Here is a 17,235-nt window from a genome sequence, read left to right as displayed (position 1 = left end):
TTGGAAAAGTGGTGTGTGTGTGTGTGTGTGTGTGTGTGTGTGTGTGTGTGTGGGAGTGGGTGGGTGCGATGTGCGTATTTTGGCTAACTGCCACTCCCACTGCTGCTCCACCGCCCCGCGCCCCTCCCCAACGCTGCGTACGTGTGTGCGCATTTGATTTTGGGAATTAACGGGAAAGGGCTCTGGATCGGAGCCGCATCCACAGCCACCGCACAAAGGACTCCAATGAGCCAACACCGCTGTGCGGAAAAAACTCTCGACCGGCACACATGGGCCAATGGGCTGGGTATTTATCTATACTTTTGGATTATATTAACGTTAACGCGGCTGGCACACAACAACAATGGCAACAACAAGCGCTGCAATTTGGCCAGCACTCTGCCGCCTATTTGCCTTATTTTTTTTGTCAGCCCCCGCCCCCCTTTTTGGGCATGAATTTGAGTGCTTGTGGGGCCTTTTTTTTAAACAATAAATTGTTATGCCTACGCGCGGTTATTTATTTTGATTTTTGTGAAACTTTTTGTGCATTTTCCAATGCAATATATATTTATGTGCTTAAATTGTCTGAATGCGACTCACCCACACACACGCTCGCGTACTATTCGCAATTACATACGTGCGGGGCAAAGAGGCAGCCATTTTTAAAATGTTAAAAATATAATGTAACGCTAGACCCGTGCGTTAGTGGGTGTGGATGTGGTGAGAGTGGGTTGTGGGTGGTGGGAGTGCGAGTGCGAGTGGGGGCCACTGCAAGCTGGAGGGTTGGGCGCTGGACAAAGCTCCCCACATGCCATGTCAGCCACGCCCCACGCCTCACGCCCATGCCGAAGCCCACGCCCACGCCCACGAGATATCTCCTCTCTTTTTTGTGGTTGCGTCGTTTTTCTTTGTTTTTTTTTGGTCAATTTTTTTTTATTTTACTTTTTAACATGTTTACCCAGCTCTTAATGAAAAATGCTGGGGCCCACAAAAAATTAGCATAAACGATTTTAATTGATTCCGTTAGGCAGGTGAAATGCAACTGCCACTGCAATTGCCACTGGAGCCGGTCGTGCAAAAGGACAGATTGCATTCCTGCAGCGATCAAAGTTGCATCTTCCAGGCTGCAACACAGACGCAGACAGACAGAAAAAGAGAAATCGTCGACAAATCCCAATCTCCCGGGCCCCTATTAGCCTCCCCCTCCCCTGCCTTTGGGTCGGCCCACAAAGCACAAAGCACAAAAACTTTCTACGGACTCCCAGCGCCGAAAACACAAAACCTGAAGAATGCCCGAACGCTGCACCGGGCTCCCCATCGATCTTACATGATTTAAGGGCAGGCATCTTGGGCTTCCCCCGCCTGGAGGCCCCCGATCCGAAGCCATCTACTGCCCCATACCATGCCGCACCGCACAACACCATAGCACACCATCCCAGTGCCATTGCCATAGAAAGCTGTGCGCAAATTGCTCAACAATGCCGGTGGTGCAGGGGCAGTTGCATGCCTGCCCGAAAACGAAGCCGGAGCAGCAGAGGAACGCACGAAACGAATCGGATCGAAACCCGTTTGTGTGTGGTGTGCCAAAAATTGCAAACTCACAAATCTTCTTTCCCGAACGAGTTTGAGTTTGAGTTTGTGTGCCTCCACTTTTCAGTGCCCTGTTTTTTCCATATATTTTCTGCTGCTTTATTTTGCGTAATTTTTGTGTAATTTTTAGTGCCACTCACGATCGCGCAGAGCACAAATACCACAAAGATGCACATACTGCATACTCCACGCTCCGCAGGGGTCTTTTGCGTCTTCTGGCGGCGCACATGTGTTTGTAGTTTGCAGCCCCTTCCGCCAACGAAGCATTTTGGCAAATGACTTTACTCTATCTGTCTTGCACATCAACCCCCCTCCACCCCTGCCCTTTTTTAGGGGCAGAGGATGGGGAAGGGGGTGGAGGGGGGAGGGGAGAGGACCGCGCGGCAAGACATTTATAATTTCCAAAAACAAACTCGGGCGACGAACGCGCTGCCGAGGTTAACGGCTTCAATGCAACTTTTTGAGGTTTCTCAACGCACACCATCAAGCGCCGCCGATGGCGCACACAATATGCACACACAGATACGCACCACCACAGCGGCACACTTGATATAGTGCATATATAACGATCGCAGCTCAGCGACCTAGCGAGGGCAGCACACAAAATTTAGGAAGTAGCCCGGAGAGAGAGGCACTGCCTTTGTCCGCCTGTGGGTTTTATTTTATTTTTTGTTCTGCGCTGTGCATGTGTGGGTACATGCACATTTCAAACTACAGTCCCTGAAGGCCAGAGCGAGAGGCAGCGATCGCCGTCAAGCTCCGCTCGTTCGTCGTGTCGTCGTGTCGTCGTTCTGCGGCTGAGTAAATTTGCCAAAAATGTATTGCCAAAAAGTGCTCTCCCCCCTGCCCACGCCTCTGACTCACTCACCCAGCCACTCGTTCGGGGAAGAGCAGCGGACCCTAGCTTGGCCGCTTTGAAAGACTGTACAAGTGAAGCAGGAGCCCATTTGGGACACGGAAACTGACTCTGACTCTGACTCTGACTCTGATTCGAAGTCGGACTGGGCCTGGGCCTGCGCCTGGGCCTGGGATTGGGATTCGGATTGTTAGTTTAGCTTACTTGTGTCGTACACACACACAGGGTTACCCGGGGAGGGGTTGGAGGGACAGAGGGGAGCCTCTCAGTCATTCGCACACACTAGTGCAGGAATCCCCACCGAAAATAAAGCCTCTCGGGATCAATGTACCCGACTCATCCGCGCTTCGCTCCTCTGCAGCCCGTCAAAGTTCTATTGGTGGCGAGGGTTGCGTCATTAGCTCAAGAGAATGCACTCTCTACAGGCACAGGGCCAAAGAAATACCAAACTCGTGTGATTTCTGGGCGACCTTAATGTGATGATCTTCTCGGAATGATCTCCTCTAGGCTGAGACGTTATAGGTGGGGATCTTTGTTCTCCCTATTAGGGGAATATTTCAGTTGTAAGACCACGTCCAAGGCGTATGCAAAAAACTTCCTGTGATGTTCTTTCTCGTCAGAGTTCTAATAGGACTAGCTACTTGTGAAGTTATGAAAATGCAGTGTCTATAGGTAGAGGTCTTCAAATATCCCGTATAGCCCGATGTCTTCTGAGATAATCTTATTGTAATGATCATCTTGTAAAAACCTTTTCTAGGGTGACTCATTAACTGAGATAATTCTGATATTCGGTCTTTTCATACTGTGATGATCGCGTCCAAGCTGATCTTATTGCTGAGTCTCCTTGTGACGATCTCCTTCGGGATGGGATCTTTTACCACTACCCACTCTCTTCCTGAGTAGAAAACAGCCTACTGCCTGACCGCTTATCCTCCATTTATTATCAATCACGCTTCTGGTTAACCGCCAATTTAGACGCACCCAGGCACTTAAACCACCAGCCGCAGGGCCCACCCCTCCACAGGCCCGTCCCCTGGCCACGAACGGGACAGTGACAACGACTAAACCAGGACTAGGAGCACGGGATTATGGCATTAAACGGCTCGTCGCACCCCCGCACACCGAAGTCGGGGCCCGTCAAAATAAACAGGCAACAAATGGTGGCAAAGCGGTAAAACAATTCACGAAACTACCAGCGAACGAGCGCACCAATCCAAGGGCAGTAAGCTGGGAAACCACCAACCCATTATCCCGCCAGCCAGCCAACCGACAAGTTGAAAGTTCAAAAAGGCTTAAATGCCACAAAAATCAACACTCTGCCACATGTGCGTGTGTGTGCCTAATAGAGCAGCAATGTGGCGTGTGGGGGTGGGCCCTGGCTTAGAAGTGCCGCCAAGAGGCAAACCACTTAAGTACGCCTATAAAATGGCTGTGAAATTTTCACACTAAAAACTTTCGCCTCGAACCCAAAACCCAAGCCCAAAACCGAACACCCCGACCACAACCCAGGCCCACACCCCAACCCGAAACCAGGACGAGTTAGAGTTGTTAACATAACAGCATAACTGTTTCGTGTTAATGATGATGAAGTTGCTGATATGTGGAAAGTGCGTGTGTGCAAATGAGCTAGAGTTTTAGGGCACAAATTCATCATAAAATCACTTAAAACGGTATTAACAACCCCTGGGATGGGGTGGGATAGGGTGGTGTGGAATGGGGTGGCATGGGATGGCATGGGATGGCTTGGAGCTGGGGATATCCCACACATGAGCTGGATCGGATCGGGTAATTGCGTGTCAGAACTTTTCAACCTCTGACCCCGGCCAGGGCAACCCTTCCTGCCCTCTCTCCATAGTCCCAAACCCGTCTAATCCTTTGATGGGCCTAATCGCTGCCCACTCCACATCCCCTTCCTTGTCCCGTCCCGTCCTTGTCCTCCTCCTCCTCCTCGTCCACGTCCTCAGCCCAACCCCCTTCCCAGCCCCGCACACACGCACGCATATCATGCTAATTTGCGGACAGCCGCCTTCGTTTGACTTGGCTTCCGGTTCTTGTTCGGTAAACGGCAACCGGACACCGCATAAAACTTGGACCCGGGGCGTTTCTTTCGGCTCGGAGGGGTGTTGAAATGGGCCTGACCTTATGCTCACTCATGTGGCAGTGGTGGGCCAGGGGGCGCAAAACGGGCATAAAAGTGTTCAAATCATTTTAGGGTTAATTTCCGCCTCCTTGGGATGGAACTAGTGGCGGGGGAGTTGCTAGTGGGCGATTTGGAGAAGGACCTGGCAGAGTCTTGGCTAATTAATTCACACGATACCTGGGGCAAGGGCAGGCCCCCCTCCCAGGTATCATACTGCACGTGGGCGAACTTGCCCGACAGTGAAATCGTTTGACGCAGCACGCACCGCCCGAGTCTCAAGGCGGACCCACGCCATCCATAGACATGCCATCCCTAGACATACCATCCCAAGGCACACCATCCTCAACCCTCCCCGACCCCTCGGCATTCATCGCCCGGCACCCACACATTTGTGGGTCAGTCAATCGAGGACGTGCTGTGCCTGGACGAGGCGAGGCGAGTCGAGTGTGGAGAAATCCGAGCGTTTCACTCTTGAATTTCTAATAAATTCATAGGGCAAGGACAACGGGGCGGGCAACGAAGAAAGCTGCTTAAGTGTGCCGCTTTTCCCCCTTTTTCCGCTGCGTGTGTGTGCGGACTCGTGTGCTCTTCACTCGCTTTTCTGCCTCCTGACTTCTGGCCTTCGGATGATTATGTGTGTAATTTGCAATTATGACTTCCTTTGACGTGGTTTCCCTTTTGTCTGTCGAAAGCTTAGACTTATTTAATAAACTTGTTCATCCTGGTGCTGTGTTATTGCTTAATTTGAATGCTTGCATATGGCCCCCGGACACTCAGGCACTGGGGACACCCGCAGCACACGCACACTCGACCGCAAAGTGATTCACACGCTCGCAGGCGGGTCAAGAAGGTCTGGCCTGTGTGCTTGGGTCGGCGTCTGGATTTGGGTTCTTGGCCAGCGGATGCGGAAGTGAACGGACGAGGGGAGCTGCCCATCTTGACTTCACCCCGATTTGCTGCTGCGCCGAGGGTTGGTGGCGGGCGGGCGGGCAAAGGCGGGGGCCAAAGGACCACGACTCAGTGTTGTCTTTGCTTCGAGATGCGAGATTCAAGCTCCGAGTAATCCCAGATTTCTGGTTATCCCCGACCTGACCTGCCACTCGTGCGTGTGTGCGTGTGTGTGTGTGGTGTGTGCGGTGTGTGCGGGGTGTCGCATTCGCATAATTTGTAGGTCATGCATATTTGGCATGTTTGACATGTTTTCTTGGTGTTTTACATGATAAACACTCAAGGGTGCCGGCAAACTAAGGCGCCCAAGGACTTGGGTCGCAGCTTAGTGGTCGTATCATCGTATCTTCGTACCATCGCATCGTGTGTATGTGCCAGTGTGTGTTTCTGCCTGTTTTGAGAGCAATTTCCCAGTCAATTTCGCCCCCTGCGGGAGGGGGAACTTAATTTGATTTTCGAGTAGAAAACTTTGTCTGCTTGCCGGCAAATTCCCCCAAGTGGTCACCCGGGAGTTCCTTTGCCTCGCCAATTGGGCCTGGGACTCTTCAATCAAATGTGGCTAGCATACTCCGCAGATCTGCAGTGATCCGAGATCCGAGATCCCAGCTCCCAATCCCAGCCAAGAAACCGGTTTGCCCAATCAAGGAGAGCGTATGCTCCGCGGAACGGGTTTTGTTAGTTCCGCGTCGCGCTGCGTTTGCCATTGAGTGCAGAGCGTAACATTTGTGTCCCAGGGCGAGATCCAACACTGCCAGAGACCCAAGATCCCAAGATCCAAGCTCAAAGGCTCAGGCCACGTTGCAGTCGCATGACAGCCTCGAATCTCGATCTCAAAGTGCAGCTCTCCAGTCCTCGCCGCTTTCTATGTAGGTCGCTGCAATTCAATACTGGCCCGGCCCCACGTAAGCCTCCCTCCCATCCCCCCTCATTCTGAACACTCTGCCCCCGATTTCTGCGGCTTTGGTTTCGCTTTTGGGGCCCAGTTTCTGGCTCGCTTGACGTGTCCCTGCTAATGCGTTGCCTTTTCAAATCCAGCAATGCAGTTTCCAGTGGCCGAAATCAGGTTTACAGTGGGCCCCCTGTCAGCGGGACTCGGCCCACTGACTACTGAGTGGCGATTAAGACATCAAGGCAGATAGGAGCCATAAATCAGGGCACGCTTAAGCGGCCAAGCCTATTGGAAGGACGCTATCACTAGGGTTGCTAGCTGGGAAAGATCTTTAGGGGCCCAAGGCCTTTATATGTATATGCACATTAGGGTGCACATTTTTATGTAAATTTTGAGGGTCCTATCTCTATTTTGGGTATTCTAAGACAAAGTTGAAAGCTTGGATCAAATATTTAAACACTGACTTGGTTCTATTTGACAAATTAAGTTCTTATTCTTCTAAACTAATTTGGTTTTCATTTTTGTTGAAAATTTTCTTACATTTCAGTATTTTTGCACATTATTTGAATGACCGAGAACAGATAGTTAACAAACTTGAAGAAAATCCATTCTTTCGTCATACCAAGGGAACATTTCAGGTCTAGTTCTCAAAGAAAGTTGTAGTTTTTGCACACTTTAATCTGCCTTGCAAGGGGCTGAGAATAGGATTTCATGTTTTTGGCCCACCCTAATGCACATGTTCAACAGGCATTTTCGGATGGATTTGGTGAGCTATTGACAGGGACCCCACGTCCACGGCCAGGACACGCGCCCACGCACACACACACATATGTCTGGTTGCCAGGATTACTGGCCGAAAGCAGGATGAGGGACGTCGGAGTTGGAGTCTGTGACTGTGACAATGCTGTGACTGCTGCCATGGCAGCGCTTAGCCTTAGCCCGACACTGAAGGTCACACGGCTTCACCTTAAAGCTGGGCGCCCATGAGGACATCCCACCTCCTCGCACACACACACACCCACACTCAGGCACACAGCCTGGTGCAACCTGTTGAGAACAGTTTGCCGGGCAAGAAACAGCCGAAAGAGAAAGCTAAGCGCGAGAAAATCCTTCTGGCAGGGCAGTAAAAACCGAGAGAGGCTGTGTGTGATACCATCCTCCGGCCACCGCCCACCGCCCACCACCCATCGCCCTGTCTAATCCCCGCCCATGTGGGACACCACCCACTGCTGGACACAGGCCTACAGGTGGTTTGCTGCGGCCACAACTTCCAGCTTACAGCTGTTGGTGTAATTAGAACGGACTGCGATTGTGTTACCATTCCGAGAATGACGTCTGCCATCCGTCAAGACCAGGCTGGGTGCTCAAGGTCACCTCCCCCTCCCCGGCTCCCCACCTGTTACCTTTGACTCGCTCGTGGGGCAGCGCTCAGCCTTGAAACGGTTGCCCGATTTTCCTTTTTCGGCTTGCCTTTCGCTGGGCAAATTTATCAGTTGGCGCACTTTTGCGTGCTTTTTTCTAGCGCTTGCTTGGCAGCACATCTTGATGGAAGCCAGCCAACCCATCACCCCACCCCCACCGCCCGTCGACAGGAGCAGAAAAGAAAAACCTGGCGTCGCTGCCGGCGTCGAAGGAAAAACGACGACGGCCGAGCGAGAGTGAAAGTCTTGGCCACATGGGGACATGGAAACGTGGAAAAAGGTGGAAGAGAGCCTTACGCACTCGTCCACACACCCACACACCCACGCGCTGGCGCCGGCGTCGCAGTCGCAGTCGACGACGGCGCTGGCTGCGAAAGCGGCGCCAATACCAATATACCAGCACCAATACTAGTGCAAGCCAGGCTCTTTTCGTCTCGTTTTCTTCACCGTTTTTTATTCACTTTTCCTTTAGTTTTTGTTCTTGTTACGTCCTCCTTGTTTCCTCTTCCTCCATTTTTGCCCCTGATTCGAGCCTTGCCTTGGCAGCGCTGCCGCCGCTCTGCCGCCGTTGCTACTGTTTATTTTGGTCGCCTGGCCAGATTTTTCCCACCTCCCCCGCCCCTTCGGGCATCGTTTTTCGTCTTTTTGGCTGCTACTTTTCTTGTTCCCTTTCGGCGGCAGGAAAACTTTTCTCAACTATTTCTCTTCTGCTGCCTGCGGATTTTTCCTTTTCTTTTTTTATGAAACTCGGCGTAGCAGCAGGGGCTTCTCTTTGGCATGCGGCGCTCTTGCGAATAGTTTGTCATTAAGAGACTTCGAGGACAGGACCCCAGAATGCCCCCATTGCCTCCCAGGATCTTTGTTCTCTGTTTATCAAGCTTTTTCCGAGCTCATGCTTTACCTAAAAGCTCTTTTCTTGCTGGGAGCCCCCGTTATGGCGATCAGCAGTGGAGCTTTGAACCCCCACCGGAGAATGCGAAAGCTTAAGTTGCAGCTGAAAGGTTTCGATCGACAGCAGAGTTTCACACCCGCAGTGGAGAGTTTTTCCTCTTCACTCTCTTCCTCTTTTTTAATGAAGCTTCTTTTTCTTAATATTTTTATACCTTTTCTAGTTTCTTTATATATGTCGTCAATAAAGAATCTCACTCTCTTCTGCGTCAAGTTTCCCCTGTATGCAATCTTAAGTTGCAGCTGAACGGTTTCGATCGACAGCAGAGTTTCAAACCACCAGTGGAGAGTATTCGTTCGGCAATCTCTTTATTTTCTTCAATGAAGCTACTTAATCTCTTCTGCGACTCGAGAAGATTTACCGGCGTGCATTATTCGGCACATACCACCGCAGATTTCTGACCGACGGCTCTTCCTCACCGTCTTTTCTACGTTTTTATATATATCATCAATAAATATTCTCACTCTCTTCTGCGTCATGCGAAGGTTCCCCGGCATGCAATCTTCGGCACATGTCTTCAGCACATTCCATCCCAGTCTTTTGATCGACCGCTCTTTGGCATTGCAGAATCTGTAGATCTCTATGCTTTTTCATCGCTTTCTATTAAGACACTTTGGTATCTCAGTTCGAGACGTGTGCAAATCCTAAGAATTCCGTTTGGACGACACTTGATTTATGTTGAGCTTGTCCAACAACGATGGCACGGCGATTGCTCTGGCTCCGGTTTTTATACCAATCTCGGAGGCCTGCGCCCGTTCAATTATCACGTAGACCGAAAGCCCAGGCAACCCAGTGTTTCCAGTGATGAGGAGCACAGGTAACTGAAAGCGGAGAATCAGCACTTCTTATCTGAGGCTCAGAACCGGAAATGCAACTTTCTTGCAGTTTTCCTCTGTATTACTAAAAGATCATGTTCGAAGGCAGACTACCAATATAAAACCAGCAATTATAGTTTTTATCTGACCAACGCAGCAACGCAATGAATCTTGTCGTTTTTTTGTCGTTCTGTTTCTTTTTTTTGTACTGTTTCTTATTCTGATTCTGATATAAGCACGAATCAATGGGCAGAGTAGTGTAAATTTATGTTAATTAACAACCTCAAGAACATCATCATATGATTATGGAACTCAACCGTGGGAATCTAGAATTTGTTCTTAGTTAAACGTTTTAATAGTTCGAAATATTACAACAACAAAGCGGTAGTTCCTGTTCCCTAACTGCGAGGAACGTGCCCGATATTGGGTCTTAGGCTCTTTTTTTGTTTTTATTTGGCACGGTAGGCGATTCGTGTCTTTCCGTTAAAGCGACGAACGTGTTGACTGACGCACCAAGAAGCCACGAATTTCGGATTTTTGGATGCGTAACTCCCACCGCCGTACGTGTAAGAATCATAAGAAGACAAAAATGTGGAAATTTGGGTTTGGGCCACATGACCTTGGCTGGAAAATTTCGGCATGATCGATCGAAACTGCGTGCGATGTGAAGAGTCAGTGACAGTTTATGTATTTTTATCATTGCAGGAATCGGTTCCGCATTGGCCACTCCATTCCATTGATCACGTCTGGAGCGACTGCAGATCGGAGCAGCTGGCGGATCGGAGATTACTCATGCAGAGATTGAGAATGGAGCGGGCTTGGAGCATCTCCGGTGCGGAAGTGGCGCCCGTCGCTCTCCGGGCCACCGAGCTCGATTTAGTCATGCATCTGGCGGCGGCGGGCACGGCGAAGACTCTTTTCCGGCCTGCGGGCACGTGGGGAGAGCTCTCTGCATTCTGCAGTCTACATTCTCCGCGACGCTCGCCGCTCGTTGCACTTGGCCCACTGCGTTATTGGCCAACATTTGTTTTGGTCTCTTTGGGGTGGCAGACCACACAATCGGCATTCAAGTTATGCAACACTCTCGGAAGCGAGCGCACCCAGCGACCTTTTAAGCGCGTCTGCCCCGCTCCAAGTCAACACTGCCACTCCAGAGCTGACCGCGGTAGCAGCCAAGGTTCCACGAAAAGAATTGGGAACAGGAATAGGAATTGGCATTGGAATAGGAATACTAAGGATACCAGCAGCCCTCCCTCCACAACCCTCAACCCCAATCAGATGTGCCCGGGGTAACGGCGACAAATTGCTTCCTGTTATAATCCGAGAGTCATCTGAAGTAAAGTGCCCACCATGACGCACTGCCTCTGGTCGACGGTGCTGGGCCTTCTGGCCCTGCTCTCCATGGCGACCAGTCGATCGGTGCGCCAGCTGCCAAGTGCATACTCGCATCCGCCCGTGCTGCCCGGCGGATACTACGGACAGCCGCCCTACGCCTACCCCCCGCACTACGGCTACGGCTACCAGGCGCCACACCCGCCGCCACCCGTTTACAGCCCCTACTTTGACAACGTTTTCGGAGTCTACAAGAGCTACCCCGGCGGCGGATATCCCGTGCGGTTCGATTATGTGAGTAATTAGTCCTGTAAAAAAGTCCCATTCCGTTTAAACTTTATTTGTGGCCTAGAAAAAGGGTTTATTGTTGGTAACAAATAACCAAAGTACTTCCATGACAATCTAGAACATTTTCGGATTAGCTGGAAGAACAATTTTACTAGTCAAAAAAGGAGTATGAACGCTCATAACAGTATTTTCCCTGAATTTGGGAGCATTTGAGATCTAAAAAATTCCTATATACCGAAAAAATGCCCTTCTGCAATAAGTTTTCAAATTTGTTAAATACTGTACTTTAATGTACTGAAAGTACTTTTAAATCTACCTACTAAAAATCTAATAAATTAGAAATATATAGATACAAAATATTTTAGAGCTCTTTACATTACATTTGTAATTCAAAATCCCTCATAAAATTTTTTTTTAATCTTTTATGAGTAGCCCGGAGTCATGACTAATCGAACGATTGCTTAACTTTTTAAAAATGTTTATAATTTTGGGTTTGTGTTTCTAGAACAATCGTTGCTCTCGGAACTACATTGGCATCAAGCCACATCCGGATCAGCAGCAGTACTACTATGTCTGCAAGCCGAACTGTGTGATTTTCAGCAAATGTCGCGATCTTGAGGTGAGTCCTGGGTAACCCTCTCTCCCGCCAGCCCCCTAACTCGCTTTCCCGCCTCCCCAGAGTTTCAATCCGAGCAGCGGGCGCTGCGTGCAGCACATTCCGCAGCACAGGCCGGACCACAGTCCCCCGAATTGTCAGAAGGAGGGCCGCTTCCCACATCCGCACGACTGCAAGGTGTACTACAGGTGCGACAAAAACCGGACGCAACCCTGGCTCTTCGCCTGCCCCGCGGGCACCATTTTCTCGCCGGTGGAGCGAAAGTGCCTGCCCGGTGACCAGTGCCCCTCGACGGAGATATCGGACAGTGGCAGCTACATCCCCCAGAACTGCGAGCTCAAGTTCCCCGAGTGTGCGGGTGAAGGCACCTTCCGCTCGCCGACGGACTGCTCCCTCTATTACACATGCCGACTGCAGGATAGCGGTACCTATCTGCAGACCCGATTCAAGTGCCCCGGCAGCAACAGTTTTGATCCCGAGCGTAAGCTGTGTCGTCCCCGCAACGAAGTCGACTGCTTTGACTTTGTCCCGCAACCACCATTGCCGGTACCCTATGCTCCACAGCCATACTATCCTCCCTATCAAGCGCCACCGCTCTTCGAGGAGGACGACTACGATACAGATGCCAAGGAACAGCAGCCGGCTCTTAAGTCCGAAAAACTTCAGGTAGCAGGAGGCTTTGAAAGACCCTCGGTAAATGTGGTTATTTTGCCCACAAAGTCCACGCCAGCGACCACAACCACTTCGGAACGCACCACTGCCTATTACAAATACGAGAATTATCCTTCGTACCACTCACATCATCACAAAAAAGTAGAACCTTCTGCAGAAAGCCAAACGGTTGAGAAAGAGGATGTCTTGCGCAAATTAAAGCTGTCGGAGAATGTTGTAATCCTGCCCACCACACCGGCGACTACTACTACCAATCGTGAGTCCTCAAAGGAAACCACCAAATATCAATACAAGAGATACACCTATGCAACTGAGACTCCAAAGATCGAACCTGCATTAAGTGGTTTGCACCTTTCGAAAAATATTGTCGTTCTGCCCACTACCCACTACACGACTACGCCCAAACCAACAGTTCCGACTTGCCCCCCCTTACCAACGCCGAGTACGACAGCTAAGCCAAGTACGACTACCACTGAGAGATCCACCACGACCCCGAAAACATCTACGATTAAAACAACTACTCAGAGTCCGAAAACAACGACCCAGAAAACCTCAACAGTTACCGAAAGAACTACCACGCCGACTCTGAAAACTACTATTGTGACAACAACGACTCAGAAACGAAGCACCACCACTCACAAATCCTCACCAGTTACTAAAACGACAAAAAAAGCAACAACCATTACTCTTAAAACCACAACAAGTACCGACAAACCCACTACTTTGAAAACAACTACAGTGAAAACAACTACTCAAAAGCCAATAACGACTTCGCAGAAAACATCAACAGTTGCTTCTACCACCAAAGAAACAACAGAAAGTTCACCTAAGCCTACAGCAAGTACTGAAAAACCAACTACGACTTCTACGACCACTCAAAAACCAAAAACTACTACTTCTAAACCTACAACAACGACCCAGAAAACACCACCGACGACTCAAAAGCCAACTACTGTGACTACCTCTACCCAGAAGCCAACAACGACTACTGAGCAAACCTCAACTAGCAAGAAAACAACAACGATTACTCCAAAGCCTACAACAACTACCCAGAAGACAACCACGAGGGATCCAAGCACAACCAAAGTGACATCCACTTCCCATAAAACAACTACGACTACTGAGAAAATCTCTACAATAACTACGACAACCTCAAAGCCAACTACAGTGACAACCACTACCAAAACACCAATAACGACTACTCCAAAATCGTCAACCGTTAGTACTACCACCCAAAAAACAACAGAAAGTTCACCTAAGCCCACAACGAGTACGCCAAAACCTACCACTACCACTCGACAAACCTCTACAATAACTACGACTACACAAAAACCGACAACTACTACTCCTAAACCTACATCAACGACCCAGACCACAACAACGACAACTGCAAAGCCAACTACAGTGACAACTACTACTCATAAACCAACATCGACCACTCCGAAGTCGTCAGCCGCTACTACTACCACTCAAAAAACAACAGAAAGTTCTCCTAAACCGACAACAAGTACTGAAAAACCCACCACGACTACTCAGAAAAGCTCCACAGCAACGACAACCACTGGAAAACCGACAATTACTACGGTTAAACCTACAAAGACTACTCCAAGACCCACTACAACGACCAAGAAAACTACAACCACGACTCTGAAGCCAACTACTGTGACAACCACTACTGAAAAACCAACAACGACTACTCAGAAAACGTCAACAGCTACTTCTACCACCGAGAAATCAACGGAAAGTTCTCCTAAGCCCACAACAAGTACCGAAAAACCGACAACGACTACAGTACCAAAGACCACTCAAGAGCCACTAACTAATACTCCAGAATCGACAACAACGACGACTCCGAAGCCAACTACTGTGACAACCACTACCCGGAAATCAACGACGACCACTCCGAAAACGTCAACAGTTACTACCACCACCACGAAAACAACAACGACTACTATTATAGCCTCTAGTACGACCCCTCAGAAGCCAACAACTTCTACTCCGAAACCCTCAACCACTACAGAGACAACCTCCACTCAAAAGTCAACAACAACCACTCCGAACACCTCTACAGTAACCACGACCTCACCAAAACCAAGCACAACCACACTAAAACCGACCACTACTACTGGGAAATCAACCTCAGTTACGGCAAGAAGCACAAGTGTCCCGACCACGAGGAGTCCCACAACCATTCCAGCGCAGAACTCCACCAGCACGACTGAGCTGACCACAGTCACGCGACCACCTTGTCCCGATCCGGACTCCACCTCAGGTAAGTCATTGGCCCAAAAGCACCCATTAATCCGATTCGAACGCTCCCCCACACAAGCAGCACAAGGACACCTAATCACGACACTTGCCTTACAGATAAAAACACAAACCCCGCATGCACACAAGAACTCCAACAAGTTAAACAACTCCAACTGCACTCACCGCAAAAACCAGAAGAACTCACCCGCATACAAGCCAAGACAGGGTTAGGCGAAAGTATAAATGTTTTGGGCGGGCGGGATGAGCTTGACTACATGGACGATGCACCATCTTCCGGGGAAGGGGAATCTGGGCAGGCGACCACGGCTAGGACTCCGACCATGTCCACACTGGCCGCGGCCCACCTGCTGCAAAAGCTCTTCCACATAATCTCCACCACGCCGCCGAGCAGGGAGCACTCCTCTAGCCAACGTCCGCCCAGTCAGAAATCTTCCGCCAGCACGCGTCCGCCCGGCGTGACTCTTTCCCAGATGGCCAGGCACAACCTGGCGACCTCCAAGCCCTTCATCGCCCACTCCCTGCGGCTCTCCATCCAGCAGTTGGCAGCCCCCACCCAGAAGCGTTCCATCCAGCCGCAGGCGCTCGGGTCCCTGAACACCACCAAGAAGGAGCCTGAGGACTCGGAGTACTATGACAGCGAGACCTCCGAGCAGTACGCAGACGAGGACAACGAAGTGCTGACCATAACTCAGCCAAAGGCCATGGCCAGCACAACGGTGGCTGCCGTTCTTCCGGCTCCGTCTTCGACCACTGAGCGGGAGCGGCTTGAGACTAGTTCCTCGCCAAGTCGGACCAGGCCGGTTTCCAGTTCCACCACAGCTCCACTGCCGACGACCACTGAGCGGGAGCGTTTTGAGATTAGTTCCTCGCCAAGTCGAACCAGGCCGGTTTCCAGTTTCACCACAAATCCATTGCCGACGACCCCTGAGCGGGAGCGTCTTGAGATTAGTTCCATGCCAAGTCGGACCAGGCCAGTGTCCAGTTCCACTACAGCTCCACTGCCGACGACCACTGAACGAGAGCGTCTTGAGAATAGTACCTCGCCAAGTCGAACCAGGACAGTGTCCAGTTCCACTACAGCTCCACTGCCGACGACCACTGGCGACCTCGAGTACGGCGATAGCTCTGGGGACTCGGACTATCCCAACGACGGGATAGATGATGTTCCGAATAGCGTAGTCACGAGCCTGGAAGCCAGGAAGAGCTTCTTGCTGAGCCTGCTGAAGGAGCGGCTGACTCGAGTGGAGGACAAAAAGCCTTTGCCAACGTCCCCCACAGCTGCTCCTCGGACAAGTCCCATGATGAGCTCAAGTTCTAGCTCAAGTTCCAGCACAGCTTCCAGTACGAGTCCAACCACGAGGTCTGAATCGACTACGGGTGCACCTTCACCTACAGTTGCACCCGTTCGAGCCAAGAATTCGACTCATTTGAGCTCGGAATACTATGATGAAGATGAGGACTATGTGGAAGATGAGCCCGCCCATTCGTCAGATGCTGAGAAGAAAGAAGGGGGCACAGGCTTAGTGGCCAAGAAGCCTCCAGTTGCCACGGGCAAGAGGCACGTTGCTCTGATGCAGCATAAAATGGCATCTCGAACTGCCAAAAACGAGGGGCAATCGAAGGCTGCAACGGAAGGTCTGCTGCTCAAGGGACTGGCAATCGGGGATAGTCAGTTTCCCTCCAAAAATCCTCTCAGCCGGGCACTGGGAAGCAAGGGTGATAGCAACCAGGCTCTAAACGGAAATGCTCCCAATACAATTGGTCATCCGGCGAGGCTAACCATTGAACACTCATTAATGCAGACAACGATGCCAAATATAATACCTACAAGCGAAACATCCACTCCAAAACCATCATCCACATCCACAGAAGCATCAATGACACGACCAAGTTTCATGACCAGTCGACTGGTTAAAGCGCTAGAACAACGAAAACTAGAAGCAATCACTCAGAGAACATTAGAAATAGTCACACCGACCACATCGGAAACACTGCCCACAGCATCGGCCGTGGTCGCATCCGCGATGGTGCCGTGGGCCGCCTCCACTGGACGCCGGGATGCAGTGCTGTCGGTGAACAGCATGCCCTGGTTGCTGGCGGCCCGCAACCAAACCGTCCACCTAACACCCCTCTCATCCAACGCCACCACCATTCGCGGCCGAGCGCCGAGCAACCCAGTGAGCCCCAATAACCCCACCTCCAACCCAACAGTGTCCAGCCCCGAGGACTATTCCACCGAGAAGGTGCCGCAGCTCATCGTCAAGGTGTACGAGCCCATCGACCTGAAGATCGTCTTCTGCCCGAAGTCCTGCGACCAGGACCACGACCACAAATACGGTAAGTCGAACTTGTAGATGCATACGCAGATGAAAATTAAAATTATAATTCAGTAAGCTACTCTAACAACGAAAAAGTTACCCTCACAACAACAACACAACATACACACAAAACATACTATGGTGTTTTACT

At 50.5% G+C, this 17,235-nt stretch overlaps 1 protein-coding gene across 9 annotated transcripts in view; it reads left to right on the top strand.

Moving 5' to 3' along the window:
- Window positions 1-17,235, top strand: part of LOC108023360 (mucin-5AC) — a 106,494-nt gene that overhangs the window by 53,862 nt on the left and 35,397 nt on the right. For 8 of the 9 annotated variants that reach the window (XR_007763756.1, XM_044092995.2, XM_017092741.3 and 5 more), the window contains 4 exons: window positions 10,293-11,213; window positions 11,713-11,826; window positions 11,887-14,767; window positions 14,863-17,103. Coding sequence is in view for 8 of the 9 variants with exons in the window: in XM_044092995.2 (XP_043948930.1) it covers window positions 10,938-11,213; window positions 11,713-11,826; window positions 11,887-14,767; window positions 14,863-17,103 (5,512 nt within the window). In the remaining variant the exon portion in view is untranslated. The remainder of the gene's footprint in view (window positions 1-10,292; window positions 11,214-11,712; window positions 11,827-11,886; window positions 14,768-14,862; window positions 17,104-17,235) is intronic. The other variant, XM_044092996.2, reaches the window with a different exon arrangement.

This window comes from Drosophila biarmipes, chromosome X (genome assembly GCF_025231255.1).
Source record: "Drosophila biarmipes strain raj3 chromosome X, RU_DBia_V1.1, whole genome shotgun sequence".
NCBI classification, from domain to species: Eukaryota; Metazoa; Arthropoda; class Insecta; order Diptera; family Drosophilidae; genus Drosophila; species Drosophila biarmipes.
The sequence above is the reverse complement of the archived record's forward strand: the minus strand, read 5'-3'. Positions and strand labels throughout refer to the sequence as shown.